This window comes from Eulemur rufifrons, chromosome 28 (genome assembly GCF_041146395.1).
Source record: "Eulemur rufifrons isolate Redbay chromosome 28, OSU_ERuf_1, whole genome shotgun sequence".
Classification (NCBI taxonomy): Eukaryota; Metazoa; Chordata; class Mammalia; order Primates; family Lemuridae; genus Eulemur; species Eulemur rufifrons.
In genome coordinates, this window is record NC_091010.1 from 38122132 (window position 1) to 38146342 (window position 24211).

At 35.2% G+C, this 24211-nt stretch overlaps 1 protein-coding gene across 2 annotated transcripts in view; it reads right to left on the bottom strand.

The window, feature by feature from the left end:
- Positions 1 to 24211, bottom strand: part of RNLS (renalase, FAD dependent amine oxidase) — a 246461-nt gene that overhangs the window by 49893 nt on the left and 172357 nt on the right. For both annotated transcript variants that reach the window (XM_069460512.1, XM_069460511.1), the window contains one exon: positions 3345 to 3518. In XM_069460512.1, coding sequence (XP_069316613.1) covers positions 3345 to 3518 — 174 coding nt within the window. The remainder of the gene's footprint in view (positions 1 to 3344; positions 3519 to 24211) is intronic.

The window sequence follows — 24211 nt, forward strand, 5'->3', positions numbered from 1 at the left end:
TTGATGGCAGAGCCCCTTCCCAAAGGGCATCTCAAGGAACTAGTATTATATAGAACATATTTTGGGAAACACAAACGTAAGTATATCAGGTCTTACCCATAACTACTGGTACTTGAAGTTGGGTCTAGTACCTCTTGGAATTGAGTCTCTCTGTCAAAGGAAACATTGGTTCTGGTTATGACTTTCTGCACATATTATATATTCCTGACATCTGACAAATGATTATGTCTTCACCTTTGTCTGGTTTGGGGCACTTCTTTATCCTCTTCAAGACTTAACAATGGACTCTATATTGCGGTCTCAACACTGCCAGCCCATTCTATCTTCTTGTTGCCCTACCTGGACAAAACATCAATGTTCCCCTTGATAGCTGAGTATGTGTATTCTAGTATTAATTCTTGATTCAATCAAACACCCCAAATAAAGGGAGGGTGTGGGGTAGTGTTAGTGGCATAAAGAAACATCTCTTACTGGCCTAGTTAACTATCAATATCAATAAAATGCAGTAAAGTTACATTACATGGGCATTCATACTATGTGAATTCAACTGGACACAGTACCTTGATCCCCAGATAGTGAGAAAAAATAGTTTAAATGCAAAGCAGTTAGATTTTATGTTAGAGAATGCCATTACTGGAAGCTTCACATAATTTAAACCTTGCATAACTGAAGATTAATTTTCCATACAACTGACAAAGGAAGGCAGGTATTTCTTTGCTAGCTAAAGTGGCACCACCATAGGCTATAGCAAAAATACAGTTTCCAATTTACCTAGGCCTCTAGTTATAAAATTGTGTGCTTGTTGATATAAAAATTTTATAAAAATTCTATTATTTCAAATGCTGTCAATCACATGAGAGTTTATTAATATTTGCATGCAGTACTTTTTAAAATTTGCATAATTTTACAAATTACTACTGTACTATAGTGTGGCTGCTTTTACCCACCATTCCACTCTATTCATACAGCAGATTTAGTCTGTTAGGAGATATGACTCTGCTATTAATATTTCTTTCCATCCTGTGTGCCTTTCATAGTACATAATATCACTGTCCTATAAATGCAAACCAACTATTTAATCTGGCTTCATCCAAAGAAACTAAAATCAAATGAATGTTGGAAAAATGGATGTACTGAATTTACTAAAAGTTGTTACATCATTCTCCAAGATGTCATGTAGTTTTAAGGAACTTCAAAGGTAATTTTGAATATATGTGACTCCTGTCTTTATGTGCTAACTTTAGAACTTTACCTCCCACATATCATGTGACTGTACTTGAAGATAATGGGCATTATTGATTATCAACTCAAGATTTATTACTTCCTTTTTTCTTCCTAATAAAACCCTATTTTATTTAGGTAGCTACCTCTCACACGACTAAAGGGATGACCCTAACACCAGTTCCAAGTGTAGATGTTGATTTGTCTAGTCTTATCACACTGTTCCCACCCTCTTTGCCAATTTAGGACTGGTTGAATAAACCAATTCTGGCCTACGACAGAGTCAGTAATGGCTCCTGGTCTTCCTAAGCATGTTGTTGGGTTTCAATGTGACTCCAATAGCTATTGCCATTTAGCTACCAGTCCTCTGAGGATGTCAACATCAAGAGTGGAAGACAGTAGAGAAAGATGAACCCTAAGTCCTGGAAGATACTGCTCATTTCTTGAATCAACCAACCCTGAAGCCTTCCCTAATCTCTTCTTAGATAATATATTAGTCAGCTCAGGCTGCCATAGCAAAATACTGTAGTCTGGATGGCTTAAACAACAGAAATTGCTCACAGTTCTGGAGGCTGGAAAGTCTAAGATCAAGGTTTGGTTCCTGATGAGGGCTTTCCTGGCTTGCAAACAGCTGCCCTCTTGCTATGTCCTCACATGGCTTTTCCTTGGCATGTATGAGCAGGGATAGCAAGAGTTCTCTCTCTTCCTCTTCTTATATGACCATCAATCGTATAGAGTTAGGACCCTACCTTAATCACTTCATTTAATCTTAATTATCTCCTAAAAGCTCCCTCTCCAGATATAGTTATATTGGGATTAGGGCTTCAACATATGACTTTAGAGGGCAGACAATTCAGTCCATAGCAGATAATATAACAAGTTTCCTTATGTTGTTAAATAAGTTTAAATTGTTTTCTTCTGTTGTATACAGCTGAATACACCCATACAGATATCATGTCTTATGATGTAATACACAAAGGATAATGTCTATTGCATAACACATATAATAACACGAGAAGATCAAGGGCTATTTTCCTTTTCTCTGAACAAAGCAGTTGCAGAGTTAAAAATGGTTTGTCCATTGCTGTTATAGGGCATTTCATGAACTGCTGATTGTACATATATGTGGTATCACGATTAACATAAACAGTCTAGCCCTTAGGGAGTTTTAAGTTATAAAAGAAACATTTTTCTAAGATCATGTGCTCTGATATAAAAACCATACTCCAGCCCAATTCTATCATTATGAGGTTCTGGCAAGCCAAGAGACATTAGCTGGTGATTTTATCAAGCCAGACTTTTAACTAATGGCTTGATGAAACCATCATTGCATCGTAAAACACTGTAACAAACAAATGATGATTCCTTTCAAGAGTTTAGTCATTTTAGATCATTACAGATTATTCCACTAAAAGCAGCACCTCAGGGATCACCACAATCCTAAAAATAAGAATATACTTTCCCCCTTTTGCCTGAAATGAATTAGTTATATTTTTCTTGCAATTCAAATGTAATTTTTACAACTATCTTCATCCAAAAAGGTGGACTTTAGATTTCATCACATTCTAGTACAGCTCTCATGAAACATTTTTACCCATCATTTTAGTTACATTTATACAAACTAATTTTACCATGTTTTTCCAGATGAAATATAAATAAACAATAAAATTATACCAAAGTGAAAGATTTTCATAACATAGTAAAATTCACCTTTTATTTCTAGCAGGGGAAGTGGATGAGCAGCACTTATTGAACTTTAAAAAGCCCAAACCAAACAAACAAAAACAAACTCCACCAAGAAATAAATGATGAGAGATACATTTGCATATAGATGGATCCATATTCAAGCAATAGAACTTGGGCCATTTTGAAATCTTAAACCTTCTGACACTATTTTCATGAACTCAGTAATACAAACCATGTGGTGAATGATTTTCTGAAAAACTTTGCTGGTTTCACTGTGTATTTTATTACTGGCCAAATGTGACATTAAATTTTATCCCCTGTGGCTTGGAGTTAAATGCTTGCTCTGTTCAGAATGGCAACACTCAATTAAACAGCATTTTTCATGATCTACATCCACCATTGTTACTGTATTTAAGGGAAATAATGGGGGTACTGACCTATATTGCGCTTCTTATTATCAATGGAGACGAAGCGTACGCAGGGATTACTGGTGATGTACTGCCCAGCCCAAGGGACATCAATCTTCGTGCCAGCTTCATAAAAGAGGCCCAGAGCATAGCGAGATGAGTAGCTCACAGCCTCCAGTTGCTGCCTTTGGCATTCACTAATTACTGTGGAAGACAAAATAAAAGGCACCAAACTTGAAGATATCCTTTCCCTTTAGTACATCAAATACAAAACTCCTTTAAACTGGTTCCAACTGCTTCCACCAACTCCATCTCACTTACAATGAATTTTAAAAGATAATGTAAAATAGCATCAGCTCTAATTTCTTTTCAGAATGATTACTAACATTGGAACAATTGTTTTTATCAAGATGAAGGTCTAGACTTTTTAGGGTGGGATTTAAGGCTCTCAACATCTGGCTCCAAGTTGCTCTTATAGCTTGGTATCCTAGTTACTGTCCTTGGACTGTCTGGCAACATTATAGATTCCATATACTGACCAATTTCTATGAGTCAGGGTCTTTGCTAAATACTTGACACAAGCATTCACTCTATTATAGCAACAGGCTTATACGATAGAATATTATTTCCATGTTACAGATGCAGAGACTTCTTAAATTCTTCTGTGTCACATAGTGATTTGTTTGCCACCCGTCTTTCTGCCAGTGGATTATAACAGTTCCATAAGCAGAAGGACCACACCACTACCCATTACAGGCATATCAATGACTGAACAATAAAGGGATAGCAAGGCAAACACGAGCAAGCAAAAGAAGTTGAAATATAGGAGGTAAATAATGGGAAAGGCCTGGAAAAGGAATTGTGCAGGTTTGGGTTTTCAAATCCTGACTCTGTCACTTACTAGGTATGTGACACTGGTCAAACTGCTTAATTACACTGATTATAATTCTCTTGTCTGTAAGTGGCAATAATAGTACAGAATGCATTAGTCTGTTGTGAGCATTACATGAAATAATACATAGCACAGTGCTTGGCATATAATATGGCTTCATTAAATTGTAACTTTTTCCATTGTAGGTAGAAAAATATTTAGGAAAATGGGACAATGTTCCATCCTGGGTGGGGAAGGAAGAGATTTCCCTCACTCTTTAAGTTCCATCTCCAATCCTCCTACCTTAAAGATCTCAGGGACTGTTCATATATGTACAGTATAACTAATTTGGGTTTCAGAGAAAGCTCCAGTTCCATTCTGGCTTAGGCAGGCTAGTACAGACATTAAACATATGGAAAATTCTCATTAATTAGTGAAAAATATCTTAATATAAAGCAGTTGGGATAAGCAGATCTCAAGATTGGGGGGCAACTTTGGCTAAACCTTAGGGAAGTGACTTTAGAGGTAGGGAGAGGCAGGAAGGGGATTCAGTGAATTATTTAAGCACAGTAATAATCTTATACATTATTACGGCTACAAAACATTTTTAGAACTATGAGCGAATTTAATCTTCACAAAAGCCTTACCAAGACAGGTGTTTTTACCATACTCATTTTAGATCCCCAGCAAGGTGAAGTTGGTAAGTTAAGTAACCTGCCCTACGTTTCACAGCTTCCAGGCTGTGCGGCCAAGATGAAGCCAGAGGTCCCACATTGGAGTAACACACATATCCTCGTTACCCCATACTTTCCTCTGCTCATCCATAAGTGTGAGTTTCAAAATGAACTTTGACATTAATGGTTATTTTGTCCTCATAAGTAAAAGCCATCTTTCCCTTTGACCATCATTTTCTGCCCTATTAAAAGCCTTAACTACTTGAAGAACAAAGGGTCGGGCATTGGCCTTGTTACACCCAATGAATTCGGGGCTTTTATTATTTAATTCACTTAAAAAGTCATAGCTTGATGTTATGCTTACTGTTTGCTACGAGGGAAGAGATGAAAGATACTGGTAGTTGAACACATATCACTAAATTTCCTAATTTCAAAATTAAAAACCAACCAAACAAAACTGTGTAGTCAACTATTTAGTAACTAAAAGGGCCTCAAATTTTTATTTTTGAAAATCAAAACTGAAGGGTCAACTAGGTTGACAACCAAATTGGACCTTTCCTTCCCCCAACACTTTTAGCTAGTTTTTAGACAAACTGCCAAGTTGCAAATCCCACTGGTAGCCCTTTGAAAAGGTAATTGATATCTATATAGAAATAGCAATTAACCTTAAACACCCTTGTCTGCTCCAGGGGCTCTAGAATTCATTTTGAGAACAGGGAGATGAGACTTCTGACTGAAACAATCTCAATTTCTGGACATATTCACTTACAAAAAATGCATCTTCAGTGCCTGAAAAACTTTTGATTATTGCAATGCAAACCTAAAAAATGGTTTTATTTTATTTGAAAAAGTTTCCTATGCAAAATGCTAAAGGAACAAGCCCTAGGTCCCAAGCACATGTATTTTGGCAAGCAAAACAATAGATTCTTTTTATATCATGTATTCAAAATGGACATATGACCACATAGCAAGGCTTATATAAAAGTGAATAATTCCAATATAATGATTCTTTACCTGGGTGTCATCCTCATTTAACTCTGAACCAAGAAGATCATATAATCTCTGTAATTTTATATATATATATATATATATATATGCACATATATGTGTGAGATGTTTTATACAGTATATATATCTCATACATATATATAAAATACAAAATACATTTTATGACTATGATGTGAGTAAAGTGGTTAATAATTATAGTGGACAGGGTAGTTTACATTCAGACTTCATTAGTTAGGAGAATTAGTCGTATTTCATTCTCCTCTTGCCTATGTTTTTGTGTGCGTGTGTGTGTTTGCATGAGTGGGTTTGCAAAAAGTCCCCAACCTTTTTGGCACCAGGGACCATTTTCATGGAAGACAATTTTGCCTGCCACTTACCCCCTACCGTATGGCCCCCTGGTTCCTAAATTTCGTGGAAGACAATTTCTCTATAGATGAGGGGAGTAGAGGATGGACGGCGGTGGAGTTCTGGGGCCCAGTCCCTAACAGACCATGGATTGGTACTGGTCCACGCCCGGGGATTGGGGACCACTGTGGTAAAGGACAGAGGAAGAAAGAGAGGGAGAGAAGGACGGTAAGAGAGAAAGGAACAGAAGACCTAGCTACACTCCTAAATTACACTAAGTAATTTCATTTTCTTTGCTTCCTAATGTAATTTCATTCTTTTAGTTTCCAAACCTATAAAAGAAGCTCACAATACATACTTTGCCTATTTTCTATGTTTTTTGATGACAGTAACATCCATCCATCCATCCATCCATCCTTTGATTACTTTATACCATGTACTTGTCTAGATGTTAGGGCTGTCAAGCAGAAAGATGAAGTCCCTGCTCTCATGTAGCTTACATACTAGTGGTAGAGAGGCCAATTATAAGTAAATAACCAAGTACATGGTATGTCAGTTGGTAATAAGAGCTACAAGAAAAAATAAAGCAGAGTAAAGGGATAAGTGATAGGTGTAGCCTATTTTATATAGGCTGTCAATGATATGTGTCTCCTCTAAGGATTTTATTTGAATTAACCTGGGAAACTACTACCAGTTATATGCCAAGGGCAGACATGGCCTTCTATTTTAAAATTCTCATTCTTGCTATAGGTGGAGACTACAGGGATGCAAGAGTGAAATTGGAGCAAACAGTTATTACAGAATTCTTGGATTAGAGATATTAGTAGAGGAAGTCAGAAGTGGTTATAGTTTGGATGCAATATATAGAGGGGTGTGTGTGTGAATGTGTGAGTGTGTGTGTGTGTGTGTGTGTTGTTAAATAAAAATTATGAGAAGCCATTGATTTGGATTGAGCTCTAGCACTAGATCCCAAAAGACCAACCCAAAATGGAGTCATTTATGGTAATATTTCACATCACCAAACTGAAACATAAGATATTTATTTGCAAGATCTGACCTGGGAAATCAGGGGAGAGATTATAGCCACACCTCTAAACAGGCCAGTTTTCTGAAAAAAACAGGAGATTCACAGAAACCTATCAAAAGTGCCCTGTGGACCTGAGCTGCCCTGATAAGGAAGGCTTCCCTGCTTTAACCTGAAGTAACCTGATGTTAACCAATCAGCTTTTTGCATTATGCCATTTCCTTGTTCCTGCTCAAGTTGCCTTACAAAAACCAACTATTCTGCCATGCAGGGTGGAGCTCCTATTTTATAGATTGACTGTTGTCTGGTTCATGAATTGCTAATAAAAGTCTTTAAAACTCAATTTGTGGAAATTTTGTTTGACAATATACACACATACATGCATACATATACATGTATATAAGAATATATAATGTAAATTTTAATAGAGGTTTTATGTGCAAAAAGTATGCCTTGATGAGTTTTCATAAAGTGAACACACCAGTATAACCAACAGCCAGATCAAGAAACAGAATAATACCAGAACTTCAAAATCTACCTTCTCCCTGCTTTTCAGGCCCCCTTACCCCCCTGGCACAGGTAGTCAGTAATCCTGAATTCCAACACCAAATATTAGCTGTTTTTGAACTATAATTTTTAATTTTTTTTGTAGAAATAGGGTCTCACTATGTTGCCCAGGCTGGTCTCAAACTCCTGGGCTCAAGCAATCCTCCCACCTTAGCTTCCCAAAGTGCTGATATGACAGGCATGAGCCACTACGCCCAGCCTACATTTTGGTTTTAATTTGTATTCCATGATGAGTAATAGTTGGAAATCTTTCCATGTTTATTTAGATATCCTTTTGTAATTGCTTGTTCAAGTCTTTGCCCATTTTTGTTTTGGGTTATCTGAATTTTTCTCATTGCTGTGTAGGAGTTATTTATATATTGTGGATATGAATCTTATAGATGAATTATAAAAACTTTCTTTTCCTGGCTGGGTGTGGTGGCTCATGCCTGTAATCCTAGCACTCTGAGAGGCTGAGGCAGGAGGATTGCTTGAGCTCAGGGGTTCGAGACCAACCTGAGCAAGAGCGAGACACCATCTCTATTAAAAATAGAAAAATCAGCTGAGCATTGTGGTATGCACCTATAGTCCCAGCTACTCAAGAGGCTGAGGCAGGAGGATCACTTGAGCCCAGGAGTTGCAGTGAGCTACAATGATGCCACTGCACTCTACCCAGGGCAACAGAGTAAGACTCTGTCTCAAAAACAAAAAGAAAAAAAAAACAAACAAAAACCTTTCTTCTCCTCAGTGGCTTGTCTTTTTATTCTCTTAATATTGTGGTTTGATGAATAGAGTTTTAATTTTAATATGGTCCAGTTTATCATTATTTTCAGTTATAGTTAACACTTCTGTGTTCTGTTTAAGAACTCTTTGCCTATTACCCTATTTCCCTATTCCAAGGTCATAAAGATATTCTCTTAGGTTGTTTTTTTTTTTTGTTTGTTTACTGAAAGCTTTATTGATTTCATATGGTTTTGGATATATTTTGATGATAAGACAGCCAGGATTCCTACTGACCTGGAAAGGTGATGTGAGGGAAAGAGATCAAATGAAGAATATATAGGACACTACTTCCCCTCATCTGCCCTAATTAAATAAATAGTAGCCTTATTTTCTATTATATTAAAAGTTACAATATAAAAATAAGACACGATTGTAAGCAAGTAGAATCAAAGACTGTGCCCTATGAGCTTTGTGTGTCTAGGCCCCAGGACAGTGACTAGTACAATGTGGGCATTAAACAAATATTAATGAACATATCCTTATTTTAGAAAGTTCGCTAAGCATATATGGATATAAAGAAGCTAAAGGGAAAAATACCACCATATTCTCATTATCCAGAGAAATAACAACAATTAACATTTTTATATTTTTCCTTTAGTATTTTCCAGATTTTTTCCTCTAAACATGGTTGTGAAAATATTGTACATATAATTTTGCATACTGAATTTTTGCTTACATATGACAAAACCCCCTCATTGTTAACATAATTTTTAGTGCCTCCATGTTATTTCATGGAATGGATGTTGTGTAACTCACTTAAGCATTGCATTAATGTTGGATATTTGTCTCCTTTTTAAATCTATTATTATTAAAGCTGTTGTGTACATCTTTGTGCATAGATATTTATCTGTGTTTCTAATTATTTCCTTAGGACAGAATATTGGAAGTGGAATTACTGTTAAATTGATTTTCAAAAAGATTGCACCAATTTACACTTTCTACTAATAGTATACAAAAGATCCATTTCTACTTCCTGATGACTAGTTCTGAAAAAACAAAACAAAACAAAACAAAAGATCCACTTCACTGTATCTTTGCCTGTATTAAGAATTACCATTTTTTTCCCTTATAATTTGAGGGGAAAAATAGATCTTATTTGGTTCTACCATAATAAGACTAAACATTCTTCATATGTCTACCGGCATATATTTTATTTTCTATCTTGGAAACAATATGTTCATGTCATTTTGCTAATTGGTCTATTAGATTCTTTATTTTTTTAATTAAGATTTTTCTTTTTATCTTTTTGAGACAGGGTCTCATTCTGTTACCCAAACTGTATGTAGTGTGGTGGCACAATCATTGCTCACTGCAGCCTCGAATTCCTGGGCTCAACTGATCCTCCTGCCTCAGCCTCCCAAGTAGCTGGGACTACAAGCATGTGCTGCCATGCCTGGCTAGTTTTTTAATTTTTTGTAGAGATGAGATCTTGCTATGTTGCCCAGGCTGGTCTCCAACTCCTGGGCTCAAGTGATCCCCCTGCCTTGGACTTCAAGTGTTGGGATTATAGGCATGAGCCACTATGCCTGGTCCTTCATGTTATTAAATTGATTTTTATTAATAGGTGATATAGAGATTCTCCATTTATGTTATGTTATAAAATTTTTCCTATGTGTTGTTTACTTTTTAGTATTATATATATTATAATATTTATGTAGATAGTCTATCAGTTTCTTTACTTCCTCCCTCCCTTTCACTCTTTCTTTTGTTTAAACACTTAGAAAACAGAAATGTATTTGTTCTGGTTATTCTTGCTCCTCTATTTCCACTCCTTGCTCTTCTCTGTTCTGCTTGGTGCTCAGGGAGACCGACCCCTCTATAGGTTGTATTCTCTTGAGCTCTGGTTTTTGGAGAAGGTTCTGGCCAATTACAGACACAGGCAGGGGATTCCAGGGTAGGAGACAGAGGCTAGAATATTGATTCCTCCTGCTCCTTCCTGATTGTCAGGTGCTGGCAATGCTGAGCTACCCCAGAGTTAAGTTCCTTCCAGGTGGCTCTTCTGCCCTGGTTCCAACTCTCACGAAGCACTGGTGACCTCTTCTTCCCTCACTCACTTAGGCCTAGGAGTAGTAATGGCTTCCTGCTGTTACTAGTCCGTAGGTGCCACAACATCCTTTCCTTGTTGCCTTTAACCTGCCCACTGTTTAGTAACTGCCCCTTCATTAAATTCTCTAAGTAAAATTCCTCCAAATATACCATCTATTTCTTGCTGTGACCCTGATTGAAAAAATACTTAGCTATATTCTAGCTTGTTCTAGGAAAGCACTCTGAAACAAAATATGATACATTCTGCTCTTACGGAGTGGTTGAGATTGACCTCTTAAAACCAAATCCTTGGGCCCAGGAGTATAGTGCATGAGAATATTTTGCAATTTTTGAAGATTTTTTTTTCATAAGTAAATAAGGTGCTGCTTTCAACTATATTTCTTTTCACCAAATACTGGCATTTTGGGTATGATAATATATATTTCAATGCCGAGAGTAAAACAAACATCTCCTAGCACTAACATGGTATTCATTACCAATATTTATGGTTATTGGTAAATGCTGCCCACACTGACGCTTGGTGCTCAAAGCCTTAACATCCTGCCAGAAGTTTTGTTGTTTACAGCTAATTTTCTGATTTGCCACCATATATAAAGGATTTTAGCTTAGGGACAGTTGAAGTTAGGGAGCCAATTTGTACTATAACTACTCAAACTTTGATTAGAGGAAACTGCTCTTGATTTACTTATTGCTTTTATATTGAGTCCCAAGAGTATCAAGAAATTTTATGCACCAATTCAACTCCTAATATTAGACCATCTACCTCCGTGGGTACACAAAGAAAACAGTATCTTAGCCAGAATAGCTGGTTCCTCTTTACTCATAGTGGCTGTAGAAACAGTGCCAAAAGTCCCGTTTTCCATAAACAGTTCTCTTAGCAGTCCAGTACAGAGTTCCTTGCATGTAAGAGCATCACAGAATCAGTCTCGTTTCACTTCACCTGGAATAAATTGAATGTTCACTTGGACTCTTATAGGTATAGAAGTCATTAAGTATGGAAGCACAGTTTCAGAAATAGTTTTGGCAAGCAATAAATCTAGAGTTTATTGATGACACACTTCAGCAGTTATAGCTATGTGGGATTTCCCTGAGGCAATATTCCCTTCATCCCAGGAAGCAACTGTGGAGTCAGAAAAATTGGGGTTTGAATTCTGCTTCTGACATTTATCTGTGTGACCTTGGTCAAGTTACTTAATCTTTCTAAGCATCTGTTTTCTTATAAAATAAGAATAATTATAGTGCATGCCTTAAAGAATCATTAAGAAAAATAAATGAGATAATTACTTTTTAGTATTGTATATAATATTTATATAGATAATCTATCAGTTTCTTTACTTCCTCCCTTGACTCCTAACATTGCTTAATGCAATACCTAGTACATAAGTGTATTGCAAAAGCCCAATACTACAGTACTTGACTTTAAAAGCTTTTAGGGATGTTTATGTGTATATCATCCTTTAGAAAAGTTTCTAAAAAGCCTTTAGAAATGACATCCTAATGTTCAAGCATATCAGGATAGTACTAAATCAAAGACATGTCTTTGGTTAGTAAAGTACACTGATATACTTCACTTTTCAGTGGGTAAAAACAAAACAAAACTTTAAGGAGTACTAAGAATGCCCAAAATGTTTTGGAAAATAATTTTTGAAAAACTAACATAAATTGTGGAATTCTGTAGCTATCTTTCTACTTCAGAAGGCTGAATGTTGAAAGATTTGTCTTTGAAAATGAATGAAAACCAAATTTTGGATCGTTACTCTAGTATTACATTTTCTTAATCTTAATCCTATCCTAGGATTATAGAAAAATAAAAGGTACCAAAGAAATGGGTTTCTCTGTATTGTCTTTTGGTCACTTAAGATTATATTTTGATACACATTTAGGACTAAGCTATTTTTATACTCATGTGTTTACGGAGGATGCTAATCATTATCTGAATGCAACATTTAATGGGTAAAATTCTGTCTATGCTATGCAGAGCTGTTTTTTTGGAAGTCCTCAGAATGAATTTAGAAAACATTGGTGTTTTAGGGCAATAAAATTCACAGGTAGTAAGAGAAATTTATCTAAATGTTTCCCAAATTTTGTGGGACCCTAACAATGCATTAAGTGGCATTTAAAAGGGAAGAAAAGAATAGAAAGAGACCTAAAGTTTCTAAAATATAATATTTAATAACATATAATTGATCATGACTTTATCTCATTTCATTCCAAGTAAGGATAAAAACAAACAAGGGATTTTTTCAGGAGTGAGTTTTTACACTTCCATGATTAAACAGGCAATCTTGCCATACTGGGGGCAGATGTCATACCCAAAGGCCTTTGCAGTAGTGTAAAGGCTCAAACTGCTGGTGTGTTTCTAGTGATTGTGATGAGTCAGGTCCCTCCCCCTCTCCCCAGCAGTCAGGGAGAGTCTTCTAATCCCTGCTCTCTCCCCGTATCTGTAATCATAAAGAACAATCTGTCAAGGAAAAAGGACATTTTCTCTTCGGTCTCTGCTTTACTGACTTCCTGCCACTGTCTCCCAGGGCCATTGTAAGAGTATTTAGCTATGTAGATGTGGCTAAAGCTGGCTTTTCATAAAATCTTATGGCTTTCTCCCAATCACATGAAGTCTCTGCTGCTTTACAAACTCACTATCCACTCTTCTCTTTATCTGGAGGTCCCGTGAAAATGAAATGACATTCAGTTGTTTCTGTAGCAACAAATTTTAACCATGGGATTAGAAAAATAAACATTGTTAAAGGTAGGAATCGTTTTCTGAAAGATACAGCATTAGTGAACTCAAACAATGTTTACTGCAGGCCTACTGTGCATCCAGCACTATGCTAGTCACTATAAAATATCTCTCGACCAAACAAATCAGCAAAGTATAGGATAGATTTTGGACTGAGAAGTAAAATAATTTCACCCTGTTTGTTATCAACTATGTCCTTGGGGATCTTCTTTTTGGATTTTTGAATTTGGATTTTCTGAATATCTTTTTCAGAACACATACAGTCTAGAAACCACAATAATATGGTTGGAAAATGCTTGCCTTACTTCCATGCATTCTAAACTTTTTAGACTATTATGCCATCATTCTTTTTGTAGGAAAAGTGCTGAGTTTCAGTTGGGCAAGAATATGAAAATAAAGCATTGTGTGTGCTATTATACAAAATGTCACAGAATATCACACATATGTATTTTATAGCCACTCTTCTCAGCCTATCCATTTAATTACTTTATGGCCATGCCATTCATGAGCAATATAGTCATTCGAAAATACACAACAATAAAAACTTTATTACATGTCACCCCATATTTTTATACAGACATATATTTTTATATTTATGGCTAGAGTTACTTTATACTGAAGCAATGACTTGGAGAATTAATATTCTAATTCTAAACTTTTATAGTTTTAGAAATCAGAAAGCAATGTTTGCAAGGACCTGGAATCTGTGGTATTGAGGCAAAATGTCCGAATCTGGTGGTGTAAGATCTAGGACACTCAAAAATATGTTCATCTTGTACTTTGCAGATCCGCTAGCTTCTTTTCTGTTTACATAATAACAACTCCCCACAATGGTTAAAGCCAAAGCAAATAAACTACACTTGGGAATAAAAACTGTAAGTGGTACCAGCCTTCATCTAGTGGAAGCCTACAGCATTTTACTTATTTTAAAAATTATACTTTCATAACTAACAAAAATCTCAATTTGATGAAAAGCACAATTATTTTTGATCTTCATATCACCTTACCTTTCCTTTGCAATGTTTTTAAAATTGCTTTTATTAAGGTACTGGTCTGTACATTAGTAAATTATTATTAATTTTTCTTTATTATCTTTGTTTCCATTTTATTCATGCCATTGAACTACACATTTTTACTGCCAGGTTTCAATCATTTCCCCCTTTGTCTTACTTGATCTTTACATCACTGCAAATGTTCAACCCAAAAGATTTGATGACAAAGGTTATCTTTAACTGAACACTTGCATTTCTGAGCCTCAGCAAAAGACTGTATGTGCATAAATAAATCCCTAACAATATAATGTGACGCACATATTTCATTTCACTGGGATTCAGTTTTCCCCACTTGTTAAGTAATGGTATGACATAGATCAAAGGGCTATTATGAAGATTAGAAGATTAGAAATTTTATATATTCAGCTGGCACAAAAAGGGGCATATAAAAAATAATAACAATCATTGTTGTTGCAGGGAAAGGGCTGAACAAAATGGCCTCAAGTGGTGTGGAAAGGTACAAGTGTTAAGAGGAGATTCAGCTCTGACAGGAAGAAAATGAAAAATTTGTCCTAGCTTATCTCTGGAAAAATATGTAATTTCACAGCCCCAAGCTGTTTGCTTCTGATTTATAAACACAACTTCAGTTAAATATCAGGTTACCAAAAAGTTCTCCCTATTAATCAAGTATCTGTTTTTACAAAGTATCCATTATTAATTGGAGTTAGTATAATATATAATTTAACTCTAATGCAATTAATCAAAGATCACTATGGCCTGGAACATATTAATAGGAGGCAGTTTTCTTTCTTCTTATGACATATTTCAGATGCAGGGTTCTACCATTTATAGAGTCAGAAACATAAATTCCTCCCTTTGCTCTTCTGCCCTAACACACCCACCTTACACACCTGTTTATGGTTTGCTTGCAGGTAAATGTGTACATCTGCTAGGGCGTGAATTCTGTGAGATGCCATTCCGTTATTTAAAGAGCAAATTCCAAAGATCAAACTTTTCTCCACACTTGCGAATGCTAAAAAGTCTCCCTAGGGACATTAAAATGGAGCTAGTCTCATTGATTACACGAAAATTTAGAATCAAATTACTGTTATCTGCTGAAATCCTTTCAGACGGTTTCACCCTAGGTTGTGGATATCCCATGTAGATTGTTTTTCCAGGCTTCAGCTCAACCAACCTGAAGCTTACACTCCCAGCTCAGGCAGCAAGCAAGCTATCCTGGTGGGATGGCCATCGGATGGCTTCCTCCTGCCACCTCCTTCCCTCCACTATAAACCCAAATCACCTCCTCCCCACTCGCTTTCCTCCACACCCAAAGTTTTCTCAGTGAACAGCTCTCTGTCCAGCCAATCTCCTTCTCAAAATGTATATATCCTTTCAAATTCCCAGTCTTGTTAGTCTTTCTCTTGAATTTCTAGTTCTGTTGTCATAGGAAGATCTCTTATTAGCTCACCAAATTGCCTTCTTTTACCTTTCTTTTTTATTCTATTTATTAACACCACACAACCACTACCACAACAGACCAACACAACCCCGTGCCTTGAAAAGAATAGAAAAACCTCCAAAAATAAATTGAAAATGGCTTTAATACTTGGTGTTGAAGAGACAAGGAAAGCTACATATTTTTGAAGTGAAATTAGAAGTTATAAAGGACCATCAGCTTGGAAGAGTTCCCTGAAGTCCCTTTCAGAATATCAAAAGACTCCATCTACCTCCTCATCTGGCTTTTCCTCAATAGCCAGTGTTCAATATGAATAGATAATTTGCTTCTATTCAATTATATTGTTCTGTCTTTTATTTGTGAAAATGGGTAGTGTATTTCTATTTTATTAATGATAAATAAGCTTTATGGGCAAGTCTGAGATAGCAGATTAGAACATTATTTGTATGGGAATACACATTCCTAAATTGAAACAACCGGATTACCAACGAAGAGTTCATGAACTGAGAGCTTCCTGGAGTGGGAACTGATTTACACTCCGGTTTCTCATTTGGTAACAATTTCTCTGCGTTAGCTTCCCCTTTTGCATAAAGATTCAGGGACTTGGTGCTATAGTGGAGAGAAAAATGGCTTCCCTTCACCCTCCTATGTTCTTTGGCTGGGCTGGCTGGGCTACAAAGTAAGTTGGCATGAAACAGATTAACAGGAGAAAAACCATACTGAATTACTTATCTGTGCTCAAGAGTCCCACAAAATATGGGACTCAAAGAAGGATCAGATGATTGAAGTTTATATAGCACCCTGAACTATAGAAAAGAACAGGGGTCTGGGGCTCCTGGGGGGATTCTGGTGACACAAGTTGTGGGAGGGTAAGGGAAGGAAATGCAAGGTAAATAAAGATTGTCTTGTTATGCAGATGTCACTCAGGTAATAAAAGTTGTCTGAGAGCAGCCCTCAGAAGAATAGGTGAGTCTGTCTGAGTGTGGGTCAACCTCCTCCTGCTTTCTCTCCTGTGATCAGAGTTAATTTTCCCTGGTTGATAAGATTCCCAGGGAGGGAATTCATGACAATTGAGTTCCTTTTGGAGGCCTTCTTTAGGCAGCTAAGAGGAGCTCGGGAGAAAGACTCTGCCTGCATCCACTGTTCCCCACCGTGCCTCAGTTCAAAGTAATAAGCATAGCGTCATAGTTTGGGTTTGGCATTTGCTGAACTTCTTCAGTGCGAAAGCAGAAAATCAGAATAGGCATCCCATAAAAAAAAATTCACCTCTATTTCAAATAATGCATATTGAGAAATTGAATTGAATGATGCAGCAAATAAAATATTTATTTCTTATATGCAATATAGATGAGTCCATGTCGCTCTGAGAAATTTAACTTTTTAATTTGCTAACTTGGTGTTTGTATTTCATTAGCAATTGCAAATGAATAATCTGTTATTCTCTTACAAGTGTCAAAAAGATGATGTGGGAAAAGCAGCTCCAATCCTTTACTCCAGCATGGCTGGAAAATGTATTCACTCTTCATTGTGCTTTGCTATTCCCTGAATCCCCTGGCTTGATTTCTGTGGTAGCAGGTACCAAAATCAGAGTGGGATTATGAAACTCTCATAACAGGATAGACAGCAATCCAGTTGTCTGAAAAATATGTAGATCTTCTGCTACATACTGTGTGATTAACTATACAAAATTATTATATAAATATCATGGGTATGATAAATAAACAAAATCATGCATTCACATTTGCAATATTAAAAGACACCCAAATGGCTTTGGTAAAGAACATAAAACTCAATTTCTTTTTGGAAAACAAAATTCTCTGTTTTAACAGTCTTGGTAAAAATAGCACCCTATAAACTATGCACTTAAGATATAAAAAACAACGTAACACTTTTAACTTCACCAGAAATATCAAACCATTCATTACAAATCATTCATTAAAATTAATGAATTCTTTTATATGGGAAAATGCTGTGAACAAAATGATAATTGTATGGCTTATTAAAATTAGACAAGGTTAGCTATACTTGAGCTTCTTATTTTGTTGCATATAATTAAAAAATATTCTTTAGATAAGGTGTATTCTCTGCATCTCCTTGAGACACACACAGGCACACACATATACACATACATTCTCTCTCTCTCTCTCACACACACACACACACCCTTTTTGTTATTCTCTTCTAAATGTATTCATTTAACTCCCAGTAGAAGACAACTATAAGCTACAGGGAAAAAAATGCAGTTTTATGTTGAGTAGAGTACTGTCATGCATCACATAATGACGGGGATGTGTTCTGAGAAATGCTTCGTTAGGCGATTTTGTCATGTGAACATCATGCAGTGTACTTATACAAACCTAGATGGTATAACTTACTACACACTTAGGCTACATGGTATAGCCTATTGCTCCTAGGCTATAAACCTGTAACAGTACAGTAACATATTGTTACTGTACTGAATATTGTAGGCAATTGTAACACATTAAATATTTGTGTGTCTAAACATAGGATAGATACAGTAAAAATATAGTATAAAAGATAAAACATGGTACTCTGGTATAGAGCACTAACCATGAATGGAGCTTGCAGGACTGGATGTTACTTTAAGGATGATTCAATGAGTGAGTGGTGAGTGAATGCGAAGGCCTAGGATATTACTGTACCCTACTGTAGACTTTGTAAACACTGTACACTTAGGCTGTACTAAATTCACAGAAATTTTTTTTCTTTCTTCAATAAATTGACCTGAGCTTACTGTAACATTTTTTAAATGTTATTATAAACTTTAGTCGTTTAAACATGCATTGTGCTATGATATTAAGATGGCTATGACATCAGTAGGTGATAGGAATTCTTCAGCTCCATTATAATCTTATAGGACCACGGTTCATGTTCACTGAAATGTCGTTATATGGCTCATGACTGTATGCTCTCCAGTGCTGAAGAGTGAATTAAAGTAAGGACAGGGAATTTCTTTGCTTTTGTTTATACAAATGTGAAAATGGACAGCTATTTAAGAAGAGTGTGCAAAATGATTTTTCATATTCTAATAAAATGGCCAGTTTTAATAACATTTTGAGCAAAAAACCCAAAAAACCTCCTCCCAGAACAAGGCTTTTTTTTTTTTTTTAAATAGGAAAAGTGCCAAAATTCAGTCTGATGTCTTTGTTTTTTCAATCTTCCTTTTTAATCCTCCCCTTCTTGCTCTTTCTCCCAAAGAATGAATGAACCTGTGAAGAATAATCAATCTGATGTGTGATGAATGGTTTCTAGTTATTTAATTTTCATTTCCTGATGACCAGTGTGGCAGATAACTTTTTCCAAAATGGTTGCAACAATATCCCCCAATCCACATTTCTCTTAAATGTGACTTTGACATCCTTTCTATCAAGAAGTAGGGTCTATATTCCCTTCCCTTGAATCTAGGAGGGTCTATGACTAAGACTGAACTGACACTGTGTGACTTTTGAGCTACGTCATAAAAGATGATACAATTTGTGCCTCTTGAAAGACTCAAGTTTGGAATCCAGCCACCATGTTGTGAAGAATCTCAGGACACTTGCAGAGGATACATAGGTTTCTGGCAGACAGCTCCAGCCTACATCAGCATCAGCCCACATACTTGTAAGTGAAGATGCCTCTGGAAGATATCAGCCCCCAGCTGTCGAGTCACTGCCCAGCTTTTGAGTCTTTCCAGCTGAGACTCCAGACATTGTTGAGCAGACACAAGCAGTCCACATTGTAACCTGTCCAAATTTCTGACCTTCAGAGTTCTTAACATAATACAATGATTGCTTTACGTCACTAAATTTTGGGGAGGTTTGTCACACTGCAGTAGAAAACTGCAAGAATCAGGGAAGTCAATCATCTTTTGATATGTTTATTGATTGCTGGCATTTCTTCTGTGTATTGCCTATTCATAAACTTTGACTATTTGACTCTTGAATTGTTTTTTTCTTGCTCATATTTTCTGTAGGATTAATATATCCTACTTTTGTTACATATATTGTAAATATATACAACCAGTTGCTTGTTAGGTGATACAGAAGTTTGAATTTCACGTAGTCTTTCATTTTTTTTTTTTCGTTTTTGGTTTTGGGATTTTGTGTCCTTTTTAGGGAAAGCCTTTCCCAATTAAATATTATAAAAATATCCTATACTTTCCTCTAGGACTTTTACACCTTTTTCATGATCAACTCCTTAATCTACCTTGAATTTATTGTTTTATATGGTGTGGGGTAGTGGAAATTTAACTCTTTTTAAATGGATAGTCAATTGTCTTTATATAATTTATTTAAATAAATCATTCTTTCTCCACTGATTTGAAATGCCACTTTTATCAACCAAATTCTCAAACATTTATTTTTGAACTCTTCCTCTGATCCATTGATCTATTTGGCCATAACTATAAAAATATCATTTTATTTCAATTTCTATAGCTTTTTGATATGTTGATATCTGGTAGAACAAGTGACCTGGCCTAATCTCCCCCTTCCAAATTTCTTGGCAGATTTTAAGCATTTTGCCTTTTTAGAATCAACTTGCCAAATGTCTTAAGAAAACTGATTTGACTTTATAGATTAAGGTATGGCAAACTGATTCATTTATTATATTTTGTCTTCTTGTACATGAATACAGTATATTCCCCCATTTATCCAGGTCACCTCTTAGGTCCTTTAGTAAAGTTTTAAGAGTTTTCTTCATCCATTCATGTTCAATTCTTTTAGATTTATTCCTAAAGGTAGTCTATTATTTTTGTTATTCTTGTAAATAATTTTTAAAAATATTATATTTTCTAATTGGTTATCACTGAAGTATAGCAAAATTTTTGAATTGTATGTACATATTTATATCTATACATATCAAAATATATTTTATTTTTCTTATATTCAGCTTTCTTTTTTGTTTTTTATTCCTCTGTTGCAATAGGTTCTCAGTTGATTCCCTTGAATTTGCTCTTGAATTGTAGTTGACCATCACTTTGAATTGTAGATTACACTAACTTTCTGTGATTAAGTAAAGATTAATATGTATCAAACAAAGCCAGTTTTAAAATGCAAATGATGTATCACCTAATATTTTCTAAATTTTAGAAAACTTTTCATCAAAGTTTTTTTAATCAACTTACTATTTAGTTACCTAGAACAGAGGTTGGTAAACTGCAACCCATGGGCCAAACATGACCCCCTGCCTGGCTTTGTATAGTAGTACCCAAGCTGAGAATAGTTTTTAACTTTTTAAATAATTAAAAAAATCAAAATAATAATACTATCTTTTGACATATGAAAATTAAATGAAATTCAAATTTCAGTATCCATAAATAAAGTTTCATTGGAACCAGTCATGCTCACTTGTTTATGTATTATCTGTGATCACTTACCAACTACAATGGCAGAATTGAGTAGTTGCCATATAGACTGTATATGTTTCTCTTATTGTTTTGAAGTGCTGATAGGTATACTACAAATTATACACATAGTTATAATTTGACTGTGTTTCAAGTGCCATGTTGTATTGTGACATCTGATTTTTTTTTAAATTACTACTTCACACCCATCATGTCAAAACAAGAAAAGAAGAGAGAAGTGAATTTCAAATGGCATGTACAGTGGAATGTGGATGACTGTTATAAAAGTAGATGGCAAAGAATTATGTTTATTGTGTAATGATACTTTGGCCATGCTAAAAAAATGTAATATACATAGGCATTACTAAACAATCCTCATATTATTCCCAACTCACCATAAGCAATAGTCATAATTTAAAAAAAAAAAATTAAATTGGATATCTCATCATAGCAGAATTTTTTTTTCTATAAAATAAAAATATTCAGTAAAATAAAAAGTGAAAATAAGACTACATCTGAAATAATTTTCTGAGTGGCTGATTTGCTTGCCAAGCAAGGAGAACTGTTTACTGATGGTGAGTAAATTAAATTGTATTTGATGGTAGCAGTCGAAATTATCCAGAGAAAACAAACTTGTTTAAGACTATTAGCTTTTTGGTGGAGAACAATGCTTGATTAGTTGAGAATATTGGGAGCAACATCAATTGCTGATTAAAAATCAAGGTAATTTATTTTAAGTGGTTTTCTTTGCCTCTGATAAATTGACAGATATAATTGATACTACTCAGTTGTTATCTATTTGAGGAGTCAACCCTGAGTTTGAAGTGACTAAAGAATTAGCCTCAATGAACAGTCTGCATTGTAAAACTATAGGTGAGAATATATTCAAAAAGTCAAGAGAACACAAAGTCAGTATAATCTGAAGGGGAATCTGCTAAGATGTGTTCCAATTGATGGTAGTAAAAATCTTTGTTTCTAAGCAGAAAAAGGCTTAGCTGTACAAATTTACATAGCTTTTGAAAAAGTAAGATATTTTAAGCCTATAGTTATTCATTATATTATTCGTCAGCAGGTGCTTTGTGTAAAACATTTAAATCTATCATGTGTAATTGAAACGGTAGAGCCAATGGTGAGATTCATTCACTTTTGTGGAATTAACCATTATTAGTTATGTTAAATTTTGTCAAAATAGAATTTAAATATCCTACTTCTCTACCACACAGCAGATCAATTGCTAAGCAGTGGTAACATTTTATTGTGACTTTTTTGAACTCAGGGTCAAGATTGAAATTTTTATGAATAAGACATACCACCACCAACTACTACTATAATTGAACACTGAATGGTTTTGGAAATGAGCTTTTCTACAGACTTGATAATGTTTCTTAATATGTCTTTTAACATATTCAATATAAAATTACAAGGCAAAACAGCACTTAAAAGTGAAATTTATACTGTGGTAAAGTCATTTCAGTGACAACTAATGTTGTTTGAATCACATATAATATCAAGCTGTTTTCTACATTTCTTGTGCTGTCAAAATTTAAAACAAAAAACAAGCTCTCCATTTCCACACAAACGTGCAGCAGATATGTCTTATGAGCTCAAACAACAATTCCAGCAGTATTTTGTTTTTGGATTTTAATGCAAGTACAAATGAAATTTCCATATTTCAAAATCCATGTAACTGTGCAATTGAGGAGCTTCCACCTACCCTTCAATTGGAAGTAATTAATGTAATGACATGCTAAAAGGCAAATACCAAGAGAAGAATCTAATAAAATTCTTTAAGTGCCTCCCATGCAATGACTGTGCTCAATTAAAATCATATGCTCATGGGTAGATATTAGTATTTGACAGTACCTATCTGTGTGAAAAGATGTTTTCCAAGATAAAATATGTAAAATATCATAAATCAGCATTAATAGAGGGGCATGGACAATTGATTTTCACAATAGAAAACACTAACTTTGAACTCTAATTAACTGAAATGTTATCCCTCCCCCACAATAAAAGAATTCTGTATTTCTCATCAATAGCCCTGTATCGTAGAAAATTGTACTCTACTATTATTAAATTTTCAATTTTTATCAATTAAGATTTCTGCAAATTTGTTTTCTCTCTTATAAATGCCTACACAGTATCCTTGATTTTGCATGTTGGCATGCAAAATCTAACATTTACTCTTTGGTCCTTTACAGAAAAATGTTACCAATCCCTGACCTAGAATATTTTCTTATGCCTCTTACTGTCAAAGGTGCCTAGTAAAGATAATTCTCAAAATCATTTTATAAATTCATATTTGTTGAGTGCTTAGTATGTGCAAAGCTGTTTCCTTGTGAGAGAGGCATTAATATTTCCAACTTATAGTGTGGTGAAATAGAAGTTCAGAGCCTTTACCAAGGTCATATACTAGTAAGAGAATTAACCAAGATTTAAACCAGTCTCCCTGGCTGCAAAGTCTAGGTTGTATGGCCTTGAGGAAGTTACTTAACCTCTCTGAGCCTCAGGTTTTTTGTAACTACAGTACCACCTATATCATAAAATCAATTTAAACATTAAACTAATTAATATGTGGAAAGCACTTAGAACAGCTCCAGTGGAGAGCAGTCAGAAATGGGCTGGAAGTTCAATTACAGGATAGAGATTGATAAAATAGTTTATTATTTAGAAGGAATTGATGGAGAACAATTCCCAATTCAGCTGGCAATTAGAGCTTTTCACTTATCATGAAATCTGTGCTATTGGCTTGAGGTTTGTTAAGAAAAAGAACCTAATATGTAATAAAAATGTAAAAATTAAATATGACATTTAAATACAACTAATGCAGATATACTAAGTAGTTGAGAAAGCCAGTTGGGGTCATACTCTTGGGCTTATTCCTAGCTTTGCTACTTGTTAGCTGTGTAACCTTGGTCAAGTCACTTAACCTCTCTGAGCTAAAGTATCCTCCTCTATAAAATGTGGATAAGTAGCCTATCATACAGGATGATGTGAGGATTAAAAAAGACCATAAACTAATATGAGGCCTGATGTAAGAATGAACTCAGTAAATGTTAGCTCAT